At 35.9% G+C, this 19,594-nt stretch overlaps 1 protein-coding gene across 1 annotated transcript in view; it reads left to right on the forward strand.

The window, feature by feature from the left end:
- CNTNAP5 (contactin associated protein family member 5) overlaps positions 1-19,594 on the forward strand; it is a gene marked incomplete at both ends in the record, with an annotated part of 257,470 nt that overhangs the window by 45,278 nt on the left and 192,598 nt on the right. Inside the window, one exon of the mRNA XM_079539329.1 lies at positions 15,350-15,460. Within this exon, the coding sequence (XP_079395455.1) occupies positions 15,350-15,460 (111 nt within the window). The remainder of the gene's footprint in view (positions 1-15,349; positions 15,461-19,594) is intronic.

The raw sequence follows: 19,594 nt of genomic DNA on the forward strand, positions 1-19,594 counted from the left end.
TGTTCTACAGACATATCTGACCAACTCTAGTTTTGATAAGTGAGGCTAATCCAATTGATGTCTGAGATACTGTTGAAACTTAAAGATTTTATGTTTGGAACGTAATTACATCAGTGGTGTTTTAGGAAGTTGACAGTATGAGTCACGTTTCTAAAAGTTGCCAGTGCTGTGAATTACTATGAAAAAGAGCATGTACACTGGTGACACAATATATTTAAAAACAAACAAGTAAACCATAACAACAACCACAAAAGATAAAAAAAAAATCTCCATTTTCCAAAAAGAGTGAAACAAGATGAACTCTTATTCAACTTAAGTCTTTCAGACCATCTATAGGGCAACTTACTTGCCTCTAACATTTGTCAAATTTGATATTTATGGAAGGGGAAAGATCTAGCAGATTGGACAAGTGATATGAGGCACAACACCAAATAACAGTTCTGTTGAATGGCTTGCGCACGGTTTAGTGCATCTCCATGGGGTCTTATTTGAGATAGTAAAGTACATAAAAGCAGAAGTTGGGCATTGTGATTATTCTTACAAGATTAGTGTCCTAGTTCTGAATTCAAAGTAGTTTCCAGCTTCCCATATGTGTCTCATAGGTACTGATTGGTAGGCAGGTCTAGTGATGGGAAAAGGCAGTGCAATTTAATTCATTTCCCCCTGTGAATTTTCTTGATTCTACAATCTGTTAATAAAATTAAAAAGGGTATTTTCAAGCTAATTGTCATTAAATCTTTCAAATTTCAGAGAGGAGGCTCTGAGTCTTCAGCAGATGGTTGGAAATGAAATGCGCATTGGGGGGAATAGAGGCCCTGCCAAATCTGGACCTTGAACAGAGCTAGTCAAATAAGCAGAAGTGAGGCACAGCAGGGATGACTTGGAATAGGCTTTATTATGGTCAGAAAGCTTCAGGCTGTGAATGACCTAATCAACCCAAGCTCCATACATGTGCCTAAATTAGCTTCTACTCTACCATCCTCACAGCACTCAATTTTGCTTCATTCAAATACTATACTAGCAGATCTGAACTCTTTTAAAAGAGGAAGGTTATAACTGTTCTGGCTTTTCATTTTCTCATTGAATCTGTCCTGTTCAACTTTCCTAATACCCGTGTTCTTAATTTTCTCCTTTTAGTGTCCCCTGCTCTTTTCCCAGGCTTAATTCTAGTACTTTCCATTCATTTGATGAGTTTCAAATGACTTGTTATTGTGATTTCTTGAGAACAAGAAGGAGAAGTAATGGTAGCAGAGCTGCTTGGTTTGGGGGGCTCCAGAGGACAGTTCAGTTCACAGTTCTCTCAAACAGTTCTTAACTTCTGGGACAACATTAATACAGTTTTGCCATGAATTCAGTGGTTCACAGAGTCATATGCATAGTTTATAGTAGATGAGATAGGTTTCCCATTGTCATTCTGGTTTTGAAGTCTCCATAGTCAGAATGATTTACTGGGATTTAAATTCCCTTTACAATTAGCAGGCATGTTGGAGCCCACCAGCTTTTATTTGGAGCCCATTGAAGTTAATGGAGGAGGAAAAATATCCCTTTGATTTCATTTGGCATCAGCTCAAGCCCTTTGTGGCTGAAGTTGATGGCTTCATCAAAATCCTCTTAACCTTCCAGGGATGAATGTGTGACAGGGACTGCTCAGATCATTCTGGAACTTCATGTGTTTCTTGGGAGAGGTCGATCATTTCCCCTAGTTAACATTATTAGCAATCTAGGTGAAAGAAACTATTAGAAAAGTAGCAACAGCTTGTGTGATAATTCATATTGCCTCTAATAACGTGTGTTCCAATCTCAATGTTTTTTGGGCAACATAGGATTCATGTGTTAAAAGAGTTAAAAGAGGAAAATGGAATTTAGAATTGACTTTTTTGCAAGCTTCGTTTCACAATTTGAAAAGTCTTCAAGGTGAAAAAAACAGATAACCCACCTGCAGTTATTCAGGAGTACTTCTGAATGTTTGCCCATTTGAGCTGTTCTCTTTCTCTCTCCATTCTCCTCTTTAATGGGATATTTGGAAGGAATGTGACTGTGAAGTATAAATTTACCTGAATAAAATATCTAAATGTAAGCAGCTAGCTTTCTGATTTGAAATTTGATTTTCATTCCTCCAAGAAAACCAAAAAACAAACAGAAAGAACATGAGATAAAATGAACTTACCTCCTTTACCCTTTCTAGTAGACAGGTGATAATCTGTATCATCATCTCTGTAGTATATTTCTCTGTATTATCATATATACAAAAATTCTGAGACACCATTAGCATATAAGAAATTTCTTCCCTGGAGAACTAATTTTTTTCAAGCCTTCCCACTTGAGTTAATTCTTTCTTGAAGTTCAACTTTGTACCACACAGAGTATGACATTTCATGGAGTTTCTTCTGCTTACAGCCCACCAGGACACTGGAAGAGAGCTTTGTTATTTCTGAACAATGTTTTGTATCTTTCTGTAAGATAGGACAAATGCAATGAATCTATGAAGTGGACTTTATTTCTCTGTCCCTAGAGTTAAGAAGAAAGCCTTACCAGCACCACTGTGAGTATGTACGTGGTTCTGGGCAGTCTGCTATAGGAAACCCTGCTCAAGCAGTGAGACTGGACCAGATGACCTCCAGAGGCCCACTTCAGCCACTCTTCAATTTTGAATTTTATGAGTAAATCTGTTTAGTGGCAACAACAAAAGAAGTAGGAGCTGAATGTCAAGTGCTTCAGGGCAAAATAAGGAAAAAGCTCTCTTATGGTTTTATTTTGTTTGTTTTTTTTTTGTTTGGTTTTGTTTGTTTGTTTGTTTTTACTGAACTGTCGTACTGAGTTAAGATGCTGCAAAGTCAGTTGTGGTAAGACAGCTGGGCATCTCATTTCTTGGTCTAGAGGCTTTGACCATGGATCTTCCAGTACTTTATTCTTGGATCCTTTGAAAAGTGCTAGTCGTTATCTGCTTCCTCTATAGAAGGGTTTGTCTACAAAGCAATGTGCAGGACTTTGGTGTGTGTGACACCATTAAATGTTAATGTGCATTTTTCAAAGAGAGCCTCAAGGCTACAGTTAATTCTTTGATCTTTAAAAAGCTTGCCACGCAGAGGAGTAAGTTTGAATGTATACTTATGTGTGTGAACACTTGCAGGTAATTAGACTTAGTTTCAAGGCTGCAGGACTTTGCAGAAATGATTCAGATTTCAGAAGGCTCAAAACAAACACTTATTTCTTATTTATCTCAAGGGATTTAGAGAAGTATAAAATAAACCTTTAATGACTTGAGCCATGCTTTATTAATTGCTTTGCCAAAGAGATAAAAACCTGTGGGAGTTCATGTATTAAAGTGGGGCGTGAAGCTGCAGAAATCTGCAGAAGGATCTGAATTTAATTTAAAAAGTAAGAAAACAAACAGCTTGGTGTACCTCTGCATTTAAAGGTTATTACCTTAATATATACAATTTCTTTGATTTTAAGAAAATGTTCTTGGAGTGAGCCATAAGGGTATGTGAAAGCATTTATAGTAGTCATTTGGTATCAAAAGAGTAGGATGTCTAAACAAAATGGCAAGTTGTTATGGAGCCTGTGGGAGTTCTCTATTTGTCATACCTAAAAATAAAGTTATCAAATTATTACTCAAGTAATGTTTCAAGTCTGACATCTGTATCTACAAAGACTCCTCACTATATTTTAGCATAGATGGATTTATTTTTTATATTGTTCTTGACAAGGGACAATGGAATGCAGTACTGTGGTTTTGTGTTGGTATGATTTTTTTTTTTTTGGTAGTTTGATAGTTTTGGGGTTTTTTTACTAAGGATTATCATTTTTCCCCATATACAAAATCGCAAGAAGTACTGATAGAGAATGAACTTGTTAGGTGCAAAGTGGCCTTTTTCAACAAAATGAAAGATACAGTCTTTAAGACTTTTTACCTGACTGCTGGAATTCTGCAGGCTTTTAAACTGCTAGTCAATATTTTAAATTTCCTACTTCTCATTTTTGACTTCCTTGTATATTCAGCGTGCTTTTTAAAATGACAAAAGGATGGTTTTTTTCTTAATTTGATTTAGAAAAAGTACAGCATTGCAATGCTTTGCCTATTAAAATTTTCAACTCTGCTGGTGTTGGTAATCTTATTACAGAACAAATAAATTTTGTGAAGTCTCGATGTGAATACTCCTGCAGTATTCTGTATAGGGTGTGAGTTTTCTCTCTTACCCTCCCGTCCTCCTATACTCCGTGTTAAATCCAGGAAATCAATCTCTTTAACAATGTCTTTAACACTGGAATCAAATTATCATCATAATTTATATGAAACATATATCCTTTGTTTGCTTGTGAAACTTGTAGTTGATTTGGGACTGGACTGGAATGTGAGGCTCTAGCTAAGTGTGACAAGTGTGGTCTTGGTAGCTCTGCTCTAGTTGGCTTCTATGATTGCTACTTTAAAAAAAAAAAAAAAATCATACTTTGGGACTGTCAAAGGCATTCCTGCATTCATACAGATTTTTCTGGATGTTGCATTCATCAGTGTGGGTGAAGAGAGTACTGAATCCACAACTAATAGATATTATAAATATTGGATCTTCTGGGGGGAAATATCTGTTTTCTAAAGCATCTTTAGTATTGATTTGGAAAGATACTGTGCACACAAAAAATTTGGTTTTTAATAATCCCTTTGGCTCCTGAGTGGCTCTGTGTATTTGCCCAGAGTCCTCAGCTTGGACTCTGAACTCTGTTACCCTTTCTTCCACCATGGCTGAGAAACATCTTGTCCTCCATCCTTCTTCATTGGCTCTAGGGTTGCAATTGAGAGTTATGGATAGGACATGACTGGAAATGTTGATGGTGCCATCAATCTTGCCATGTGCCCCAGTCCAAGAGAACTGCTTGTTACCGACTCCTTTGTTTTTGTGTTTGCGGGTGTCTTCTGGCATACTTGCTTAACATCAGCGGGTGATGAAAGTTTTTCAAAAGGCTGAGTAATAACTTGCACATTAGAAAAAAAAGTGAAAAATAAGTATATAAAATCAATGACATAATATCTGAAGTGAGTCTAAGGCATGGATCATATCTTTAGTGATGTGAAAATGGAGAAATGTGATTACTTAGTGCCAGGATCTTGTTCATGTCAAGATATGGATACTGAACAGAAAGTAAGATTGTAAGCAAAGACTATGGCACAAGGGGTTCATTACTAATCCCCAAAGTAGTCATGAATGGTCAGAGACAAAAAACAAGGTCTGTATAGAAACTTTCTTGTCTACTTGACAACATGCTCAGTGGTAATAGACTAGTGATTTTTTTTTTTGTTTTTTTTTTTTCTCCACTTAGATGAAGAGAGAACACACTGTCCTAAGAAATGGCAGAAAATTTTCGTCAGTAAACTGACATCGAAGGTGCTTTCACCTTGGCTAAGAATGGGAATTTCTAACTTTTTTCAATACAGTTCCTTATCTAAGCCATTAACTTGCACAGAAGAGTCTTAAAAATGGGTATTTTTGGGCTAAATAAGGTGCTTTTGTTGGAGGTTACTGAGACATGAAATGATTACTTATCATCCCTTGAAATGACATTACATTTAAATTCAGTGGTACATGGGCACTTACTTACTACCTTCATCTCTGTTAATCCTTGCTCACAGCCTGCAAATTGAACATTCTCAGCCTTATGGGATATACTGAAATTCTTAGAGTTATAATTGCTTTTCAGTATGCCGTCTTGTATGTTGCACAATTTGAAGAGGTTTTCTTCTAAACAGAAAATGTTTAGTGAACCCCATGCTCTTTATTTTTTCCCCTCTTTAATCAATTTTATCCATGAATTCGTCAAAGATTCAAAGGAAAAGTAAAAATTGAACTCACTTGACCGTGATTGATTTGAAAATTCAAGGGACAACCTCTAGGTTATTGATGGCTTTTAAATTGCTGTTACTTGGGTACACCTCAAACTCATCAGCATTCTGTGCCTTTGTTGTTGCTTCTGTTGTTTGCTTAGGCATAGGGGCTGTAAATTTAGATCTCTGCAAAATAACCTCATCAGACAAAGGTACAGAATTGTCTGAAAGTCTTTGCCTGAATAAATGAGCTCTTTCCACAGAGGTTCGTAGGAAAAATCAGAACAGAAAAATTTTGTTTAAGAATGAGAGAGCTACGAACTATTAAATTTTATCATGTGATGGAGACTGCCGAAATTCATTGCCCTTCTGAAATGGTGTTTGGGTTAGAGGGAAAGTGGGAACGGAGCATCCAGCGCTCGTAGGTCTGGTTCCATGGGAATCGGATCACGATTTTTGTTGTCTGAGGCATTTCTACTGGCACTGCGTACTTTTACAAATCCAGTATGGTGTAATGAGAGCCCTCACTTAAGGGCCTTGTATATCTCTGGAAACAGGTGTGAGGGTGAGTGTTAAGATGCTTTACTGAAATTTGCAGCAGTGCTTCTGCATGCGTGCTGAATTTGAAGACCACTAAAGATGTGAGGAATACCGTAGATGTTTATCTGAAAGATCTATCCAATTTGGAGAAATAGAACTGTATTTCTGTCTCTGGGCTGGAGATTAGGTGGTGCCAGAGTTCTACTAAGATTGTTGAAGCTGTTTCCAGATTGGGCTAGGAAACGGACTTCTCCCCCAAAAGTGTTAGTTACCCACTCCCCACAGATAAAGCATTTGCATTTCCCAAATTTGCTTTGATGTGCCTGTCAGCATGCAAATTTATTTGCTGCTCTTGCTCCACAGATTAAAAGAAGAAACTTTTTTCCTGTTCTCCACTCGTTTCCCAATAAACTTTGAAACAGGTATTTACATTTCCATTTCAAAAATTGTATTTAGACAACATGCAAAAACTGCTCACCAGTGAATTCCTGAATAATCTTAACACAGAGTTACATTAGCAGAAAATCTGCCTTAGCCTCTCTGCATTTTAATTTTAGGCTGCACATGCCTGCAGTGAACTCAGTTCAGTCGCTTCTCATCTTTCTTGTATTTTTTTTCCTCTAATAATGAGACTGGCAGCTTGCTGATGAGTGCAGATGCGTTTACATTTCTGTTCTGCAACTGCAGTGTTTTAAATTTATGTATTATGGTGTTTTAAAGCAAATGTTGTATTTTTGTATCCATATTAAAAAAATAACAATATTTATGAAGTCCTGAACTCCTGTTTCAGTTGTGACTTTTGAAGGATGATTAGGTGCAAGCTTGTGTATTTGTGTTAGTACTGCTGAAAGTTGAAAACTAGAAGACAGTATTGATCACTGAATGATACCAACAACTTCATTATGATGCACAATTAAGGAGTCTATGTAGACAAGGCTAAAAGGAATGCTTATGGTGCTATGTGGCCATAATAAAGGATCTCTGTGTTCTTGTATCAACTTCCTTTGTAACATGGGAAAATCTGTACTGTCCTATAGAGAAGGGCAACCTCTGGCTCTACTGCTCTCCTAGGGATGGAAGGGATTTATGCTGACTGTCCACTGAAGTGTGCCACAAGATGAAGGGGCAAACTTCAGATACAGAATCCCTTCCACCTGCTGGGTCAGCTTTGTAGCTCTCTGATCTCATCTCTAAGATAGAGCGCTCTTAAATAACGCAAATGCAAATTAAAAAAAGCAAATAGGCTGAAGAACGATATTCTGCAAGTAGAAAGGAGTAAGAACCCCTGACAACTGCTGTTCTACCTGCTGAGAGGAAATCGCAGCTTTGGGCAATGATCTGCTTTTGCAGATTTCTTCGTTGAAATATGTGTTGACAAGCTGAGACACCACATCCTTTTAATGTGTTCTTTTGTGGTTTTTTTTTTTTTTTGTTTTTTTTTTTCTCCCTGTTTTTCTTTCCTCATGTACAAGTAACAATGATTTTGGTAATTGTTGAGATATGACTGTCCTCTTATTCAGCAGATCTCTCTCATGGATTTGCTGTTGTTGACATCAGCTGATATATCTGTTTAAAAAAAGCTTAAGTGATTTAGTGAAAAGCACATCTTAGAGGATGTGAATGGAACTTCATTCTGCTTATGCAGTCATCATGACTAACCTAAACAGCATGGACAATGACAGGGCTGGAATCTTTTGTTACTTAAACATAAGAACATTTTCCCTAACTTTTCTCAGTATTTAGTTTGTCAAATGTTCTTTGACCCTCTTGAAGCAAAATTCTGTATCTGTATTTTAGTTCATTACAGCTGCATTGATGATTATTTGAAATTCACCTTTTGACTTTATGAGCACAAATATTGCATGATTGCTTTGCTCCTCAGCTCTGCCTTCCTTATATAAGTTAGATTGCTCATTTCAGAGTAAATAAATAAGACCAGCTATTTAAGCAGAGCTTTTTGAGAGGCCTTTGCATCATTCAAAACCAAACTTGACTTCTTTTTGTAAGGCAAAGTTACTAGTACATAATGTGTCATAAAAAAAGATGCTCTATAAATACTGTGACTGAATAATAGTTGTATGTCAAAATTTAAAGGCACATTGAAGAAAATTTATGTAATTTACAGTCATTTGGGAAGAGTTCGCAATTAGCTAAACTATTGGTTTTTACTTGCATTACAGCAAGGCAGGAGAAAAAATCACTGTTGTGTTGTTAACTACCTTCTCTTATGTATTACAACTTGAAAAATAAACAATGTCTATCTGCTAACAGATGGAGTTCACAGCTGTGCATGCAAGTGTAGGCCAGTCTCAAGAACTAAAAAAAAAGAAAAAATATCCAACAAAACCCACAGAATTTTCCTTTACTGAAATAAAAATATATACATTTATATTTTTTTCCTGCACTTTCCCCAGAATTTCTTCCTACGTATTCATGGTAGTAGAACCTAGTAGAATCAGATAGGCATGAGATGCTTTGTGTAGGGACTCTTGACATAGATATCATCTCCAAATCTCTATACACTTGTTTCTGCATTTCCTCTTTCTTTTGTCTGACTGCGTGTCTGTTTTGTTTTATTGTGCTGTGATCTTCCACCCCTTCTTTCTCCCTTGGTGAATGTTCCAGAATCTCCACCTTCTCCCATATACATAAAAACTTCAACTGTAAAGGTGGAAGGTTAATTTTCATATTCATATTCAATTATTTATTTCTCATATTTACAAAGAAATGTACCTGCAGAAGGGGGGAGAAAAACAGATGAACTGGAAGTTATCAGTTGTCATTTCTGAACACTGTTGGAGGCATTGTACAAAATGCATGTTTTATGTCTTTAAAACAATGTACACCATTAAGTGCGTGGTGCTATGGAGAATTTTTCCTAGCCTGTAAATACCAGAGAATCTTTTCAATTTCAAATCCCAATATGGAAACAATTTACAGTTGCAATCAGATGATGCACACAGTTTAACTTCAGCATTATCTGTAACTCTGCTGGTATTTTAATAATGAATAAAATTACGTCTTGGCAACAAAAGCCGTGCTTAAATACCTTTAAATTCCAAGCAAGGCCTTGAATAGGAAGCTATGATGCCACTTATTCTGCCTAAAATCTCCTTCATGTTTACTATAAAATAGTAAACCACAGTCTTAGTTTGGCTTGTCAAATACTCTCTATTTACAGTGGAACCAGGTTGTTGCAGCATACACGATCCTGACTAACAATATAATGGGGAGAAGTAATACAAACTTTATAGTCAAAGATTTCCTGCAAATTTGTCTCAATGTGGGCACACAGTGTTATTAAAAGTAGTTGAAGTTTGAAATATGGGAAATCCATGAAACTCAAGGGCTAGTGATCTTTCCCTGATTGTGTCCTCTTCATCAAAACTTTCATTAAGGAAATGTTCGTGTCCTTTCTGGATGGCCTTCACAAATGGAAATCAATGTGTTTTGTCCTGCTGACTCTGTAAGCAGACAAGGAAATAGCAGCAGGCTGAGTTTGTTAATGCATCTCCATCATGGCTGGTAACTATTAGTCTGTGTTCCAGGGATTGATCCTCCTCAAAAGAGGGTGAAAGAAACATTAGTGTAATCTGGGAATTTACTGCTCTCTGAATATCTTCAAAGCCCACTAATTGGAAATCTAATTCACATTGGTTGCTGCAGCAAAATAATATCTCAGAATTGAAGAAAGTTAAAAGCTGGATCACATCATGCTCACCAACACTTACATAAACTTGTACTGGAAGAATTAGCAGAGTGGGGCTGTCCATATTCTATGCAGAAAACAATTTTGCTAAAATACCGGCTTCATTCTGCATGTTTATGAAGCATGGTAGACTTCTGATGTCCTATTTCTCCAGGATTTAGATGCATTTTTCTAAATCACTTTTTTCATAATCGTAATTCATTGCATTTGGTGAATGCTGTCATAAAGTGTAGATCTTAATCAGATATTTTGACACAAAGCCTTTAACAAAGTTTACAAGCTAAAATTTTTATTAGCTGGCATCTTTCACAGGATCCCAAAATTAGTATCTAAGTCCTAATTAAATGTCTTTGAAATTTGAAATGATGATGTTTATATTTCTGTTTTAAAATGAATGTTGTTGAACAAAATAGAAATATGTGGAGATTAAAGGAAAGAGAAGACATTTTTACTTGGAAGGAAATTAAAGCTGCAAGAAAGAAATGAAAAATAATAAACCAAACAACTTCTTTATAGATTGGGAGTTTTTTTTTTTTTTTTTTTTTTTTTTGTTAACTTATTATCATTTTCTAAAAAATAGGAGTGAATAAAAATCAGAAAAATTGATTCAATGCAGGTAAATGTGCGTTTTTTTCCCTTTCAGAAGCAACCTTCAACTCAATTAATTTACATTAAATTGCGAATGTTATCCATAATTGCTTGTTTCTCAGAACTTAATGTAGTCAAGGTCAACATCCATTTCTGAAATGCTAGTCAACATCTGTATTGTCATGTGATTTGCATGTAGAATGCAGCTTATAGGTACAATTAGATGCTCTTTTTTCATGATTGTTCTTTGCTAATTATCTGGCTGGCAAGAGAATGTAGGGAAAAAACAACAGGATAGTACCGATTTTCTTTGTCCAGATGTTTTAAATGATTTTGTAGCATGGAATGGTTTCTTCGTTAAAATCAATACATTCTATGGAAATATGATGCAACTGACTCAAAGAAGTAAAGCTTTTATTATTCTGACAAATTTCCAGGGCTTTTTTGACTAGTAGAGTAGATTGAGAAAGTAGAAATCTGGAATAAAGGCTTTTTCTGTCACAGCAAATGAGAGAGAGAATATTTCTTGAAATGTTGGCTTTGCTGTTAGTATTACTGTGAATCCTCTCTGACCCTAAATGTGTGCAAATGTTTCACCTCTTTCTGATTCTATACTATCAAAAAAGGAAATATAATAAAATCCTTTCTTAGGGAATTTTGTAACATTGATATTTGTATGTGTGCTTTCTTTTGACTTTTCAAAGACGTGGGGCTTATGGGATGATCCCCACTCTGTTCACATCCCACCTTTTTGAAACCCATTGTCTATTTCAGCAAAGTGAGGAGATCTCAATCTGTACATTTCATGTGTGTAGCGTGTCAGACAGGGACATACCAGAGCATATGGCCTGGATTGTTGACTGATGCATCCTAAATACTTTGCTCTGCTTTAACATTTTATTTAGCTTGTAAAGCTATGGCATGCCCTGAATTGTAAGTCTGTATGTTTAGGGCTGTTAGGTCCAGACTCTGTTATTGTGAAATTAGCTTTGAAGGAAGAGCAGAAGAGTGGAAGAAAGGAAGGAAGAGTGACCTTGCATCTTGTCAGAGTACCCACTCAAGAATCAGCTTTGCTTGGAGGCTGTTCCTTAAAGTCAGTCATTCTCTTATCTGTAGAGAGGAAAACTGTATTTGTTCTGGAGCTCTCTGAGCTATCTTCAAATTGTTAATGCTCTTCCTAAATCCCAAAGCCTTAAAATTACATGTTTTTATATTTAGTTATGGATTCCTCCTCGTAGCACATTCTTTTCTTGAGAAAACCATTAGAGGATTCCAGAATTTGGTGTGAAAATGACACTATCATGTTGTAGCAGCTGCGATCCAGGTGACTGTGTTTGGGGACTGGAGCAACAGCTATGGAATTGTAGATAAAGCATCTGGCAGTTAGAAGAGGTAATTGTCACTTTCCATGATGTATCCTCCAGAGATCTTGGCTAATCTCCTGAATGCATTGCTCTGAAAAGGTTTACACTTGCTGGAGTTCTGAGATGCTTGATGTCCTATGTGTATCTAACGATAACATCCAATAATTGTTAGAATCCAGATATTGCTGTTGTGGTTCTAGTCATGGACAGCTGGTGGATGACAGACTGGTATGCTCAGATCTGAGGTGAGCCAGCCATTTAGACATTACTTACATTAAAATTTCTTCCCTTATATCCCAGCCTCTATTTCCAAGTGGTGCTTAGTAGTCCTTATGACAGTAAACATTTACAGCTAGAGAAAGCTATCTTGTATATGATAGATAATGCAATTTTAATATTTGCGATGCCAATTTAAAATGTAAATATGGTTCATTTACAAATCTAGGCATCATTGATGTTGTTACACAGAGGAAAAGAACAATGTTTTTTTTGCCAATTTATACTATGTGTGAAGCTGGCAGGCTATTCCCTGAGCATAGTTTCATTAAAAAATACACTTGGTATTTTTTAATAGATAAAATCAGGGCTCTTAGTTTCATCTCCTCTTAATGCTCTAAGAAGGGTATTCATGACACTTCATTTGGTGTCAGATAACCAAGCACAGAAATCTCAGGGGGAAGGTGGTTTCTTGGAGGATGACCAAGAGAACGATGGGGGTCTCTCCTGGAGCAGACTGTCCTACTCTTTGGTCCCATATAGACATTTTGGCAGTGTAACACAGAGCTGATGTCGCTTCTATCTTAATGTAGATCTGTCACAAGGACCTTGAACCTCTTCTTGAGAGTTTCTAAATCCCTTTGCTAGAGTTTATAGAATGCTGAAGTTTGAGGGAGTTTGGTGTGCTGATATATATACTGGTTGACATCTTTGTTTAAATTGCTGTTCAGGTCACAAGTGAGAGTGAAATTAGGAGGCTTATTTTAATTTACAGGTTGCTTTGAGTTATATTGGTTATGCTGATTTTGATATAGACCTGGTTTTAATCTAGACATGAGTAGTGTTAAAATACTTTTAGAACTAAGTGTAATAAATGTATGTTTCCTACTCTTACTAATTACAATGTCTTAATGAAGTAGTACTAAGCTTGTTTAATTTGATTTTTCTGGGATAAATGTGCTAGACAAAATTTCTTAAAGCTGACATTTTTATCTCCTCATGGGCTGAATTTCTCATCAGCCCTTGCATTATTTTGCATGAAATCATTCTCATGTAACCTGGCCTGTGGTTCATGTTCTGCTGTTTGGAGGCTTAAGTTCTAAACTAGTGAATCAAATATTTTAATCCAGTTTGTGGGCTGGTAACTAAATCTGTATTAATAGTTTTCCACTTCTGCCACCCCCTCTTATTTGCTAATCCATCAGAGTATTATTTTTGTACACATTCAGAAAACTAATATATCATCCTGATTCTTTCAGAATATCAATTGGATTTATGTTTAATATTATTTACAATCCATCATGAAGATCAGTTTTGCAATGTATTTGTCAGCGTAAAAATCCATACTGAAAAATCTGCTGCGTTAAAAGTGTTCTTGCCTAATGTTTTCAGCATTTTGAGTCATGTGCTCTATGTTCTTTTAGTAAACCTCACCATGATTTCTACTTTCTAACTGCTCATTTAGAGCTGCAGACTTGAGCTTATTCATCTTTCACAGTGGTGTAATACTTGTTTTATTTATACTTTTTTATGAACAGAGTAATTTTCTTGAAAAGCTACTTACCTGTATATAAATGTAGAACTGAGTTAATTTTCAAACAGTTTTTCCCACTGTTGTTCACATAAAATTCCCCACTACTTTTGCACAACAATTATTTTCATTTTATGGAAATTTTCCACTTTAAAACATCCAGCATATATTTAAATGACCCAATCAAAACATATTTGCATTTAGAAAGAGATTTATGGCTGCTTCAGGAATTTCCTATCATAATGTTTGTTAGCTCACATCTGAGTATTAGTAAGATAATTTCATTTTACTTCCACGTGTGGATTGATAAAGGAGTAGTCCATGCTACGGAATGGATCCAGAGGCTGCCTATTCTTCCTCTCTAGCAGAAGTCTATTGATGTGATGGAAGTTTCCTATCTGTCCCTCAGCCTAGCATGCACAGGGATGCTGAAGGTAGCTAGCAGTGTTGTTCTCCCACTGAGCAAACAAGCAGAGAACCTCCTACAATAAAGGGAGGACTTTGACAAAATATCCATGCTGTTCTATAGAAAGATTGCAGAAAGAGATGAATAGTATTTCAGCTGTAATCAGGCTAATACGGGAAACATCTCACACAATTCTGGACGATCCTACATTTGCTGTCACAACCATGAAGTCCTATCTGTTTCCATTCCTTGCTTTCTGTACCATTCATGCATCTCTTCCTCACCCGTTGCAAATTAAGTATTTACTGTGTGAGTTTGAGAGCACTGCGATGTCTGAGATCTTGCTAGCTTGCAGGACATTTCCAGTAGTTTGATCTGTGTTTCTTCCATGGGAGATTCACTGAAAGTGTGCCATGGGTTTGTTCCATGAGGGGTTATTTTAATTTTTTTTTAAATTGTTATTCCCCATTGAAAACCTGTGCTATATTCTTGAATATGTATGTGACAATGATGTACAGAAAAAAAAAAAAAATACTGTATCTAATTTCATTGTTCTTCAAACATTATAGGCTTGAAATTTTAATTGCATTGTGTGGAAGTGTGCAAGCATACTTGCAGTTGTCCTCAGATGAGAATATGAAGGAGGGGGGGGGGGGAGGAGGAGGTGTCCCAGACCACTCACTTGACTTGTAAAACTAATTTGGGATATAATTTTATGTGTTGTGAAAGGTCCTATATTCCTGTGTGTTGCTTATGTACAGAAATAAGAAGTTGTAACTTCTACATTGTATACCTGCTCAGCAGATAAATATTTTACTGAGCACAGCACTTGAGGTGTTACATAAAGTCTGCTGGGCATTACTGCATAGTTTCAATGGCTTTTGCAACCAGAAGTGCTGCCTTCTTAAAAGAGAATGTATATCACAAGATTGCATTCTCTGAAAGGAAATATTTTCAAGTATTCAGTGTTTTAAAAACAGTTTACGTCAGATTGCAGTTCTACCAGACTGCTGGTCTGGAAGATAAATTTCACTTGCATGCAACAGTGATGATATACTTCATTCTAAGAGATTACACACAAGTTTAATCCTTCTCTAATCTGTGTCTATTGAGTAGAAAGATAGACCACCATGGAATAGTAGAAGTTGACATATTCTTGTTTTTTGCTTTATTTTAGATAATTGTGACGGTGCGTTGGTGTCTACCTTACCTTCATCAGCCTTTACCAGTTCTTCTGAGTTCCTCAGTACTCACAGTCCCAGCTTTGCGAAGCTCAACAGGCGAGATGGTAAGGTTGCAGTGGGAAATGCCTAAAATATTCATTCTAATCATAGTGATGAAGAATAATTATTTGTATGCAGTGCATTCAGAACCTAGTTTGAGTAGAGCCGTTAACTTCAGCTTTTGTGAGATCTTTATTTAGGAGCAATTCATTCCTTTTATTGTAGAAAATTTATACTTAATTTGAAGTTCTCTCATTGTAGAGAAATTGTGTAGGAAGCTTGGGTTGTTATTTTGCTTTTGAATAATTTTGCTATGATTTTTAGAGCTTGAAGCTTACTAGACTTGAGAACTTGTTCTGAAGTGTAGGTGTTTATTAAAGGCAGTAGCAACTAGATATGCAACTTCTTATATATACTTCTTATATATATCTTGCAACTAGATATTGCAACTAGGAATTCAGTGATTACGCAGCTCAGCAGAAATATTAACAATGAATGGAAAAACTGCAGGCATTTGTAACAAGGAGTCCTTGAGGCCCTGATAATGAGCTCATATTTGAGGTGAAACTATTGGGATCTAATTTGATATTAGAAAAAAAAAAAAAAGAAGTCGGCAATATCTAGGACATCATTTGACATTTTGTTGCAGACTTTGGTTACTGGGTCTCATTCCCAAATTAGAGCGTCAAAAAGAGGAAAGTCCTGTATGTCATAATGATGCTATGTATGATTATGATTATTAAAAACACTAATTAGTATATGTTACTAATAGAGAGACTTTAATTGAAAATAAATGAGAATTTTCCTACTTGAATATACTCTATGCAGTGTGTCTTTTAACTGAACATTATTGTTTGGTAAATCTGTAGGAGGGTACTAAAGGAATCTCACTTAAAGAGTTGGCACTAGGGATTGGGAGTTGGTATGTCATTAAAGAAGTCTTGAATGGAAGTCACTGTCTTAAATTTAAACTCCTGAACCAGAGATCCTCAGCAAGTAGAAAGTGATACGGTAGTTGCCTGACATACAGAAATTTTGAAGACGTTGACCACAGAATTTCAGTTTGCTTTGCCTTTATCTTGAGCAATAGCTGAGATAGTGAGTAGGCATGCTTATGTAACTTGGCTTAAATCACTAATTTTGTCTTCTGATAAAAGGAAAAGATTTGAAATGAATCTTATTGCAATTTCAGCTCTGGGTGTACTGAATCTTAAAATCAACAATGCCTAAAATAAACTTAAATGGATTGCAAAATTAGTGAAGGAAAAAATAAAGTCTTATTTAAGTGTGCTAAGATAGTATTGCCACATAGCAGGCAGTCATGTATTCTAGTTCTTTAGATGTACATTATTACATCTGTAAGATTCATGTGGTTTATGGATGCAAATTGTGAAAACAGAAAGAGAATATTGAAACTGAGCTCTAAGCAGAGAAGCTCTTTCAGATGTATAAGCAAATTCTGTTTCATGTTTTGAAGTTTTATTTGATAACTGAGGAGCTAAACCCAACAGAGGGACCTAGAATTTGATTCTACTTTGCTTAATTCTTTTATTGCATGGACTGTTTTAGAAACACGCAGGTGTAATTCCAACTGACTTCACGTGGTTTGGGAGAAGAAGTAGTGATAGGTGGTGGCTGAAGGAAATTGCTTAGGCTGATATTTGATTAAATAAAATAGGCACCTTTGCAAGAAATATCATTTTGAGGAATTATATAATTCTTGTATTTTTAGTTATGTTGGAGTGTTTTGATGCATTTTATTTTCATTCATAATTGATAAAACATGGCTGTAAGTAATGGTACTTCAAGATAGAAAGCAAAATAATTGTATTTATTAATATGAATTTATTAATGTAAATACAAATATAACAAGGAAATATGAATTTATAAAATACAGAATGTTTAAATTCATTTATGTTTAAACAGAATGTTTAAATTCATTGAGATGATTCAGTAGAAGATAACAATAACAAAAAAGCTGCATTTAAAAAAAAGCCTGCGGCAGTGGAGTATGCCATTAAAAAAATAATAATCACAAGCACAAAACAAACAGAAAATAAAACATGAGGAAAGCTTAGCATGCAGTCCTGAAAGTGCTCAATTAAAATGCTGATAAATCTGTACTTGTAGTAGTACAAGCAGTTAATAAAATTCTGATGAACATTATTCTGAGATGTGAAATATATTACTTATCCATGAGAGGGATTAATCAGTCACTTTGTTTTGAGTAAATAAATAATTAAAAAAAAAAAGAGAGAGAATTGCTACAATGAACTGAGCTTTTCCAACTCTCACTTAGCTCTCAGTTTGAGTAGTCAGAATAGGTAATTATGTATAGGAATATAAAACATACGTAATGTCAAAAGGAATTTGTCTTGTGGCTGAGAAGTATTTGATCTGGGCATTAAAGTAAAACTGTGCAGCAGGAATGCACTTAGCTTCAGCAGGAAGTTCAAGAGTTTGTAGCACAATATAAAGCTATTTGAGCTGCTTGTAAAACACTGTGGGATGGAAAAGAACGTTTCCTTTTGGTTAGTGTTAATAAGTTATAAATAAGCACGGGCATCTTGAGTAGTTCTGTGGAACATCAAGGAACATTGATTGCATAGCTGTGGACTTAAGTGCTGATTTTTGAACAATTATAGCAAAATATACAAATATGGTTTGAAAAAAGTGATAATGTTTCTTGGAATCATTTGGATCTCCAGCTGAGAAACCATGTGATTTTCTTCCTCATTGTTCTAGTATTATTCTTTGTTGCCATGGAGCAATATGAACATGGAACAATATACATTCCTATGGCATGATATTTCTACTAGGATATTTTTTTTCTACCACACTGAACCATTTTCTTGCTGTTTTACTATGTACTGGATTCCTTGAATCCCAGTGGAAATCTGGTAACAGAATGGGGAAATGGCCTACTTCTCAGACATCAAATTGTGAAGTGCCAAATGTATTGACTTTGATCACGCTCTCCCACTTTTTTGAGAGAGGTAATGTGGCATCTTTATTTATTTTTTTATTATTCATTTTTTATTCATTTTTTTATTATTATTCTTTTATTTATTTTTTTATTATTCATCATTATTATTTTCCAGGTTACCTAAAAAAACAAAAATCATGATTTAGTAACTGTAGTCTGTGCCACATTTTGTCCATTTTATGTTTATGCCACGCTATTAATAAAAGATGTCTGATCCTGTTCAATTCCCTTGTCATAGAATCATAGAATGGCCTGGGTTGAAAAGGACCACAATGATCATCGAGTTTCAACCCCCCTGCTACTTGCACAGTCACCAACCACTAGACCAGGCTGCCCAGAGCCACATCCAGCCTGGCCTTGAATGCCTCCAGGGATGGGGCATCCACCGCCTCCTTTGGGCAACCTCTTCCAGTGTGTCACCACTCTCTGTGAGAAGAACTTAGGCCCAACTGGAGGAAAGTAACACCAGGGTTATGCCACCCAGCAGGGTTTATAGTATCTATTCAGAGGACATTGTCTTCAGTAACACTGTTTTTGGTAGTCTTTGTTGCAGAGAAATGTTACCTGCCATTCTCACAAGTCAATGCAATTACTGCAGAAATTATAATGGTGAAAGATTTGGGAAGGGGTACAGTGTAGGTTTTTGGGGTGCTTCTATTTGGCTCCCTCCCCAGGGAAAGTGTGAGGTGAAAGGGTGCTGTCTGTAACCCCTAAGATCTCTTACAAGTCTGGCTTCTTGACTGCAAGATCAACAAAACCTACAGAGGTAATGCTAAAAGATGTCATTGCTGCATTATTTAGTGCTCACATTTAAAGAATGATACTTTTTACAATGTGTTACAATGATGAATGTGCTCATGTAAAGTGAAATGCTGTTCAGAGATGCCTTATAATCTGTGATTTGAGAGCTTTGAGCCCAGTGCAAACCTCCCACATTTCCATTCAGTGTCTATCATTCTTTTGACTTCCTTCCAAAGGATAAACCTATTGTGCTGTGCTCAGAATGGAAAACAATGGTGCATAATAAAGCAGAATACTTCCACGCAAAGCATATCATCTTAATGTCTAAACTAGCAGTAGGAACAGGAGAGTACAAACAACATAGAGTGGGTGCTACTTATAATATTTAACAAACTACTGTAAACTCATCTCAAATAAGTTATGGGTGACTTTTCACCATCTGGTAGCTGCTGATGTGTTTGAGAATGACTGA

Source organism: Tetrao urogallus (assembly GCF_951394365.1).
Source record: "Tetrao urogallus genome assembly, chromosome: 8".
Lineage (NCBI taxonomy): Eukaryota > Metazoa > Chordata > Aves > Galliformes > Phasianidae > Tetrao > Tetrao urogallus.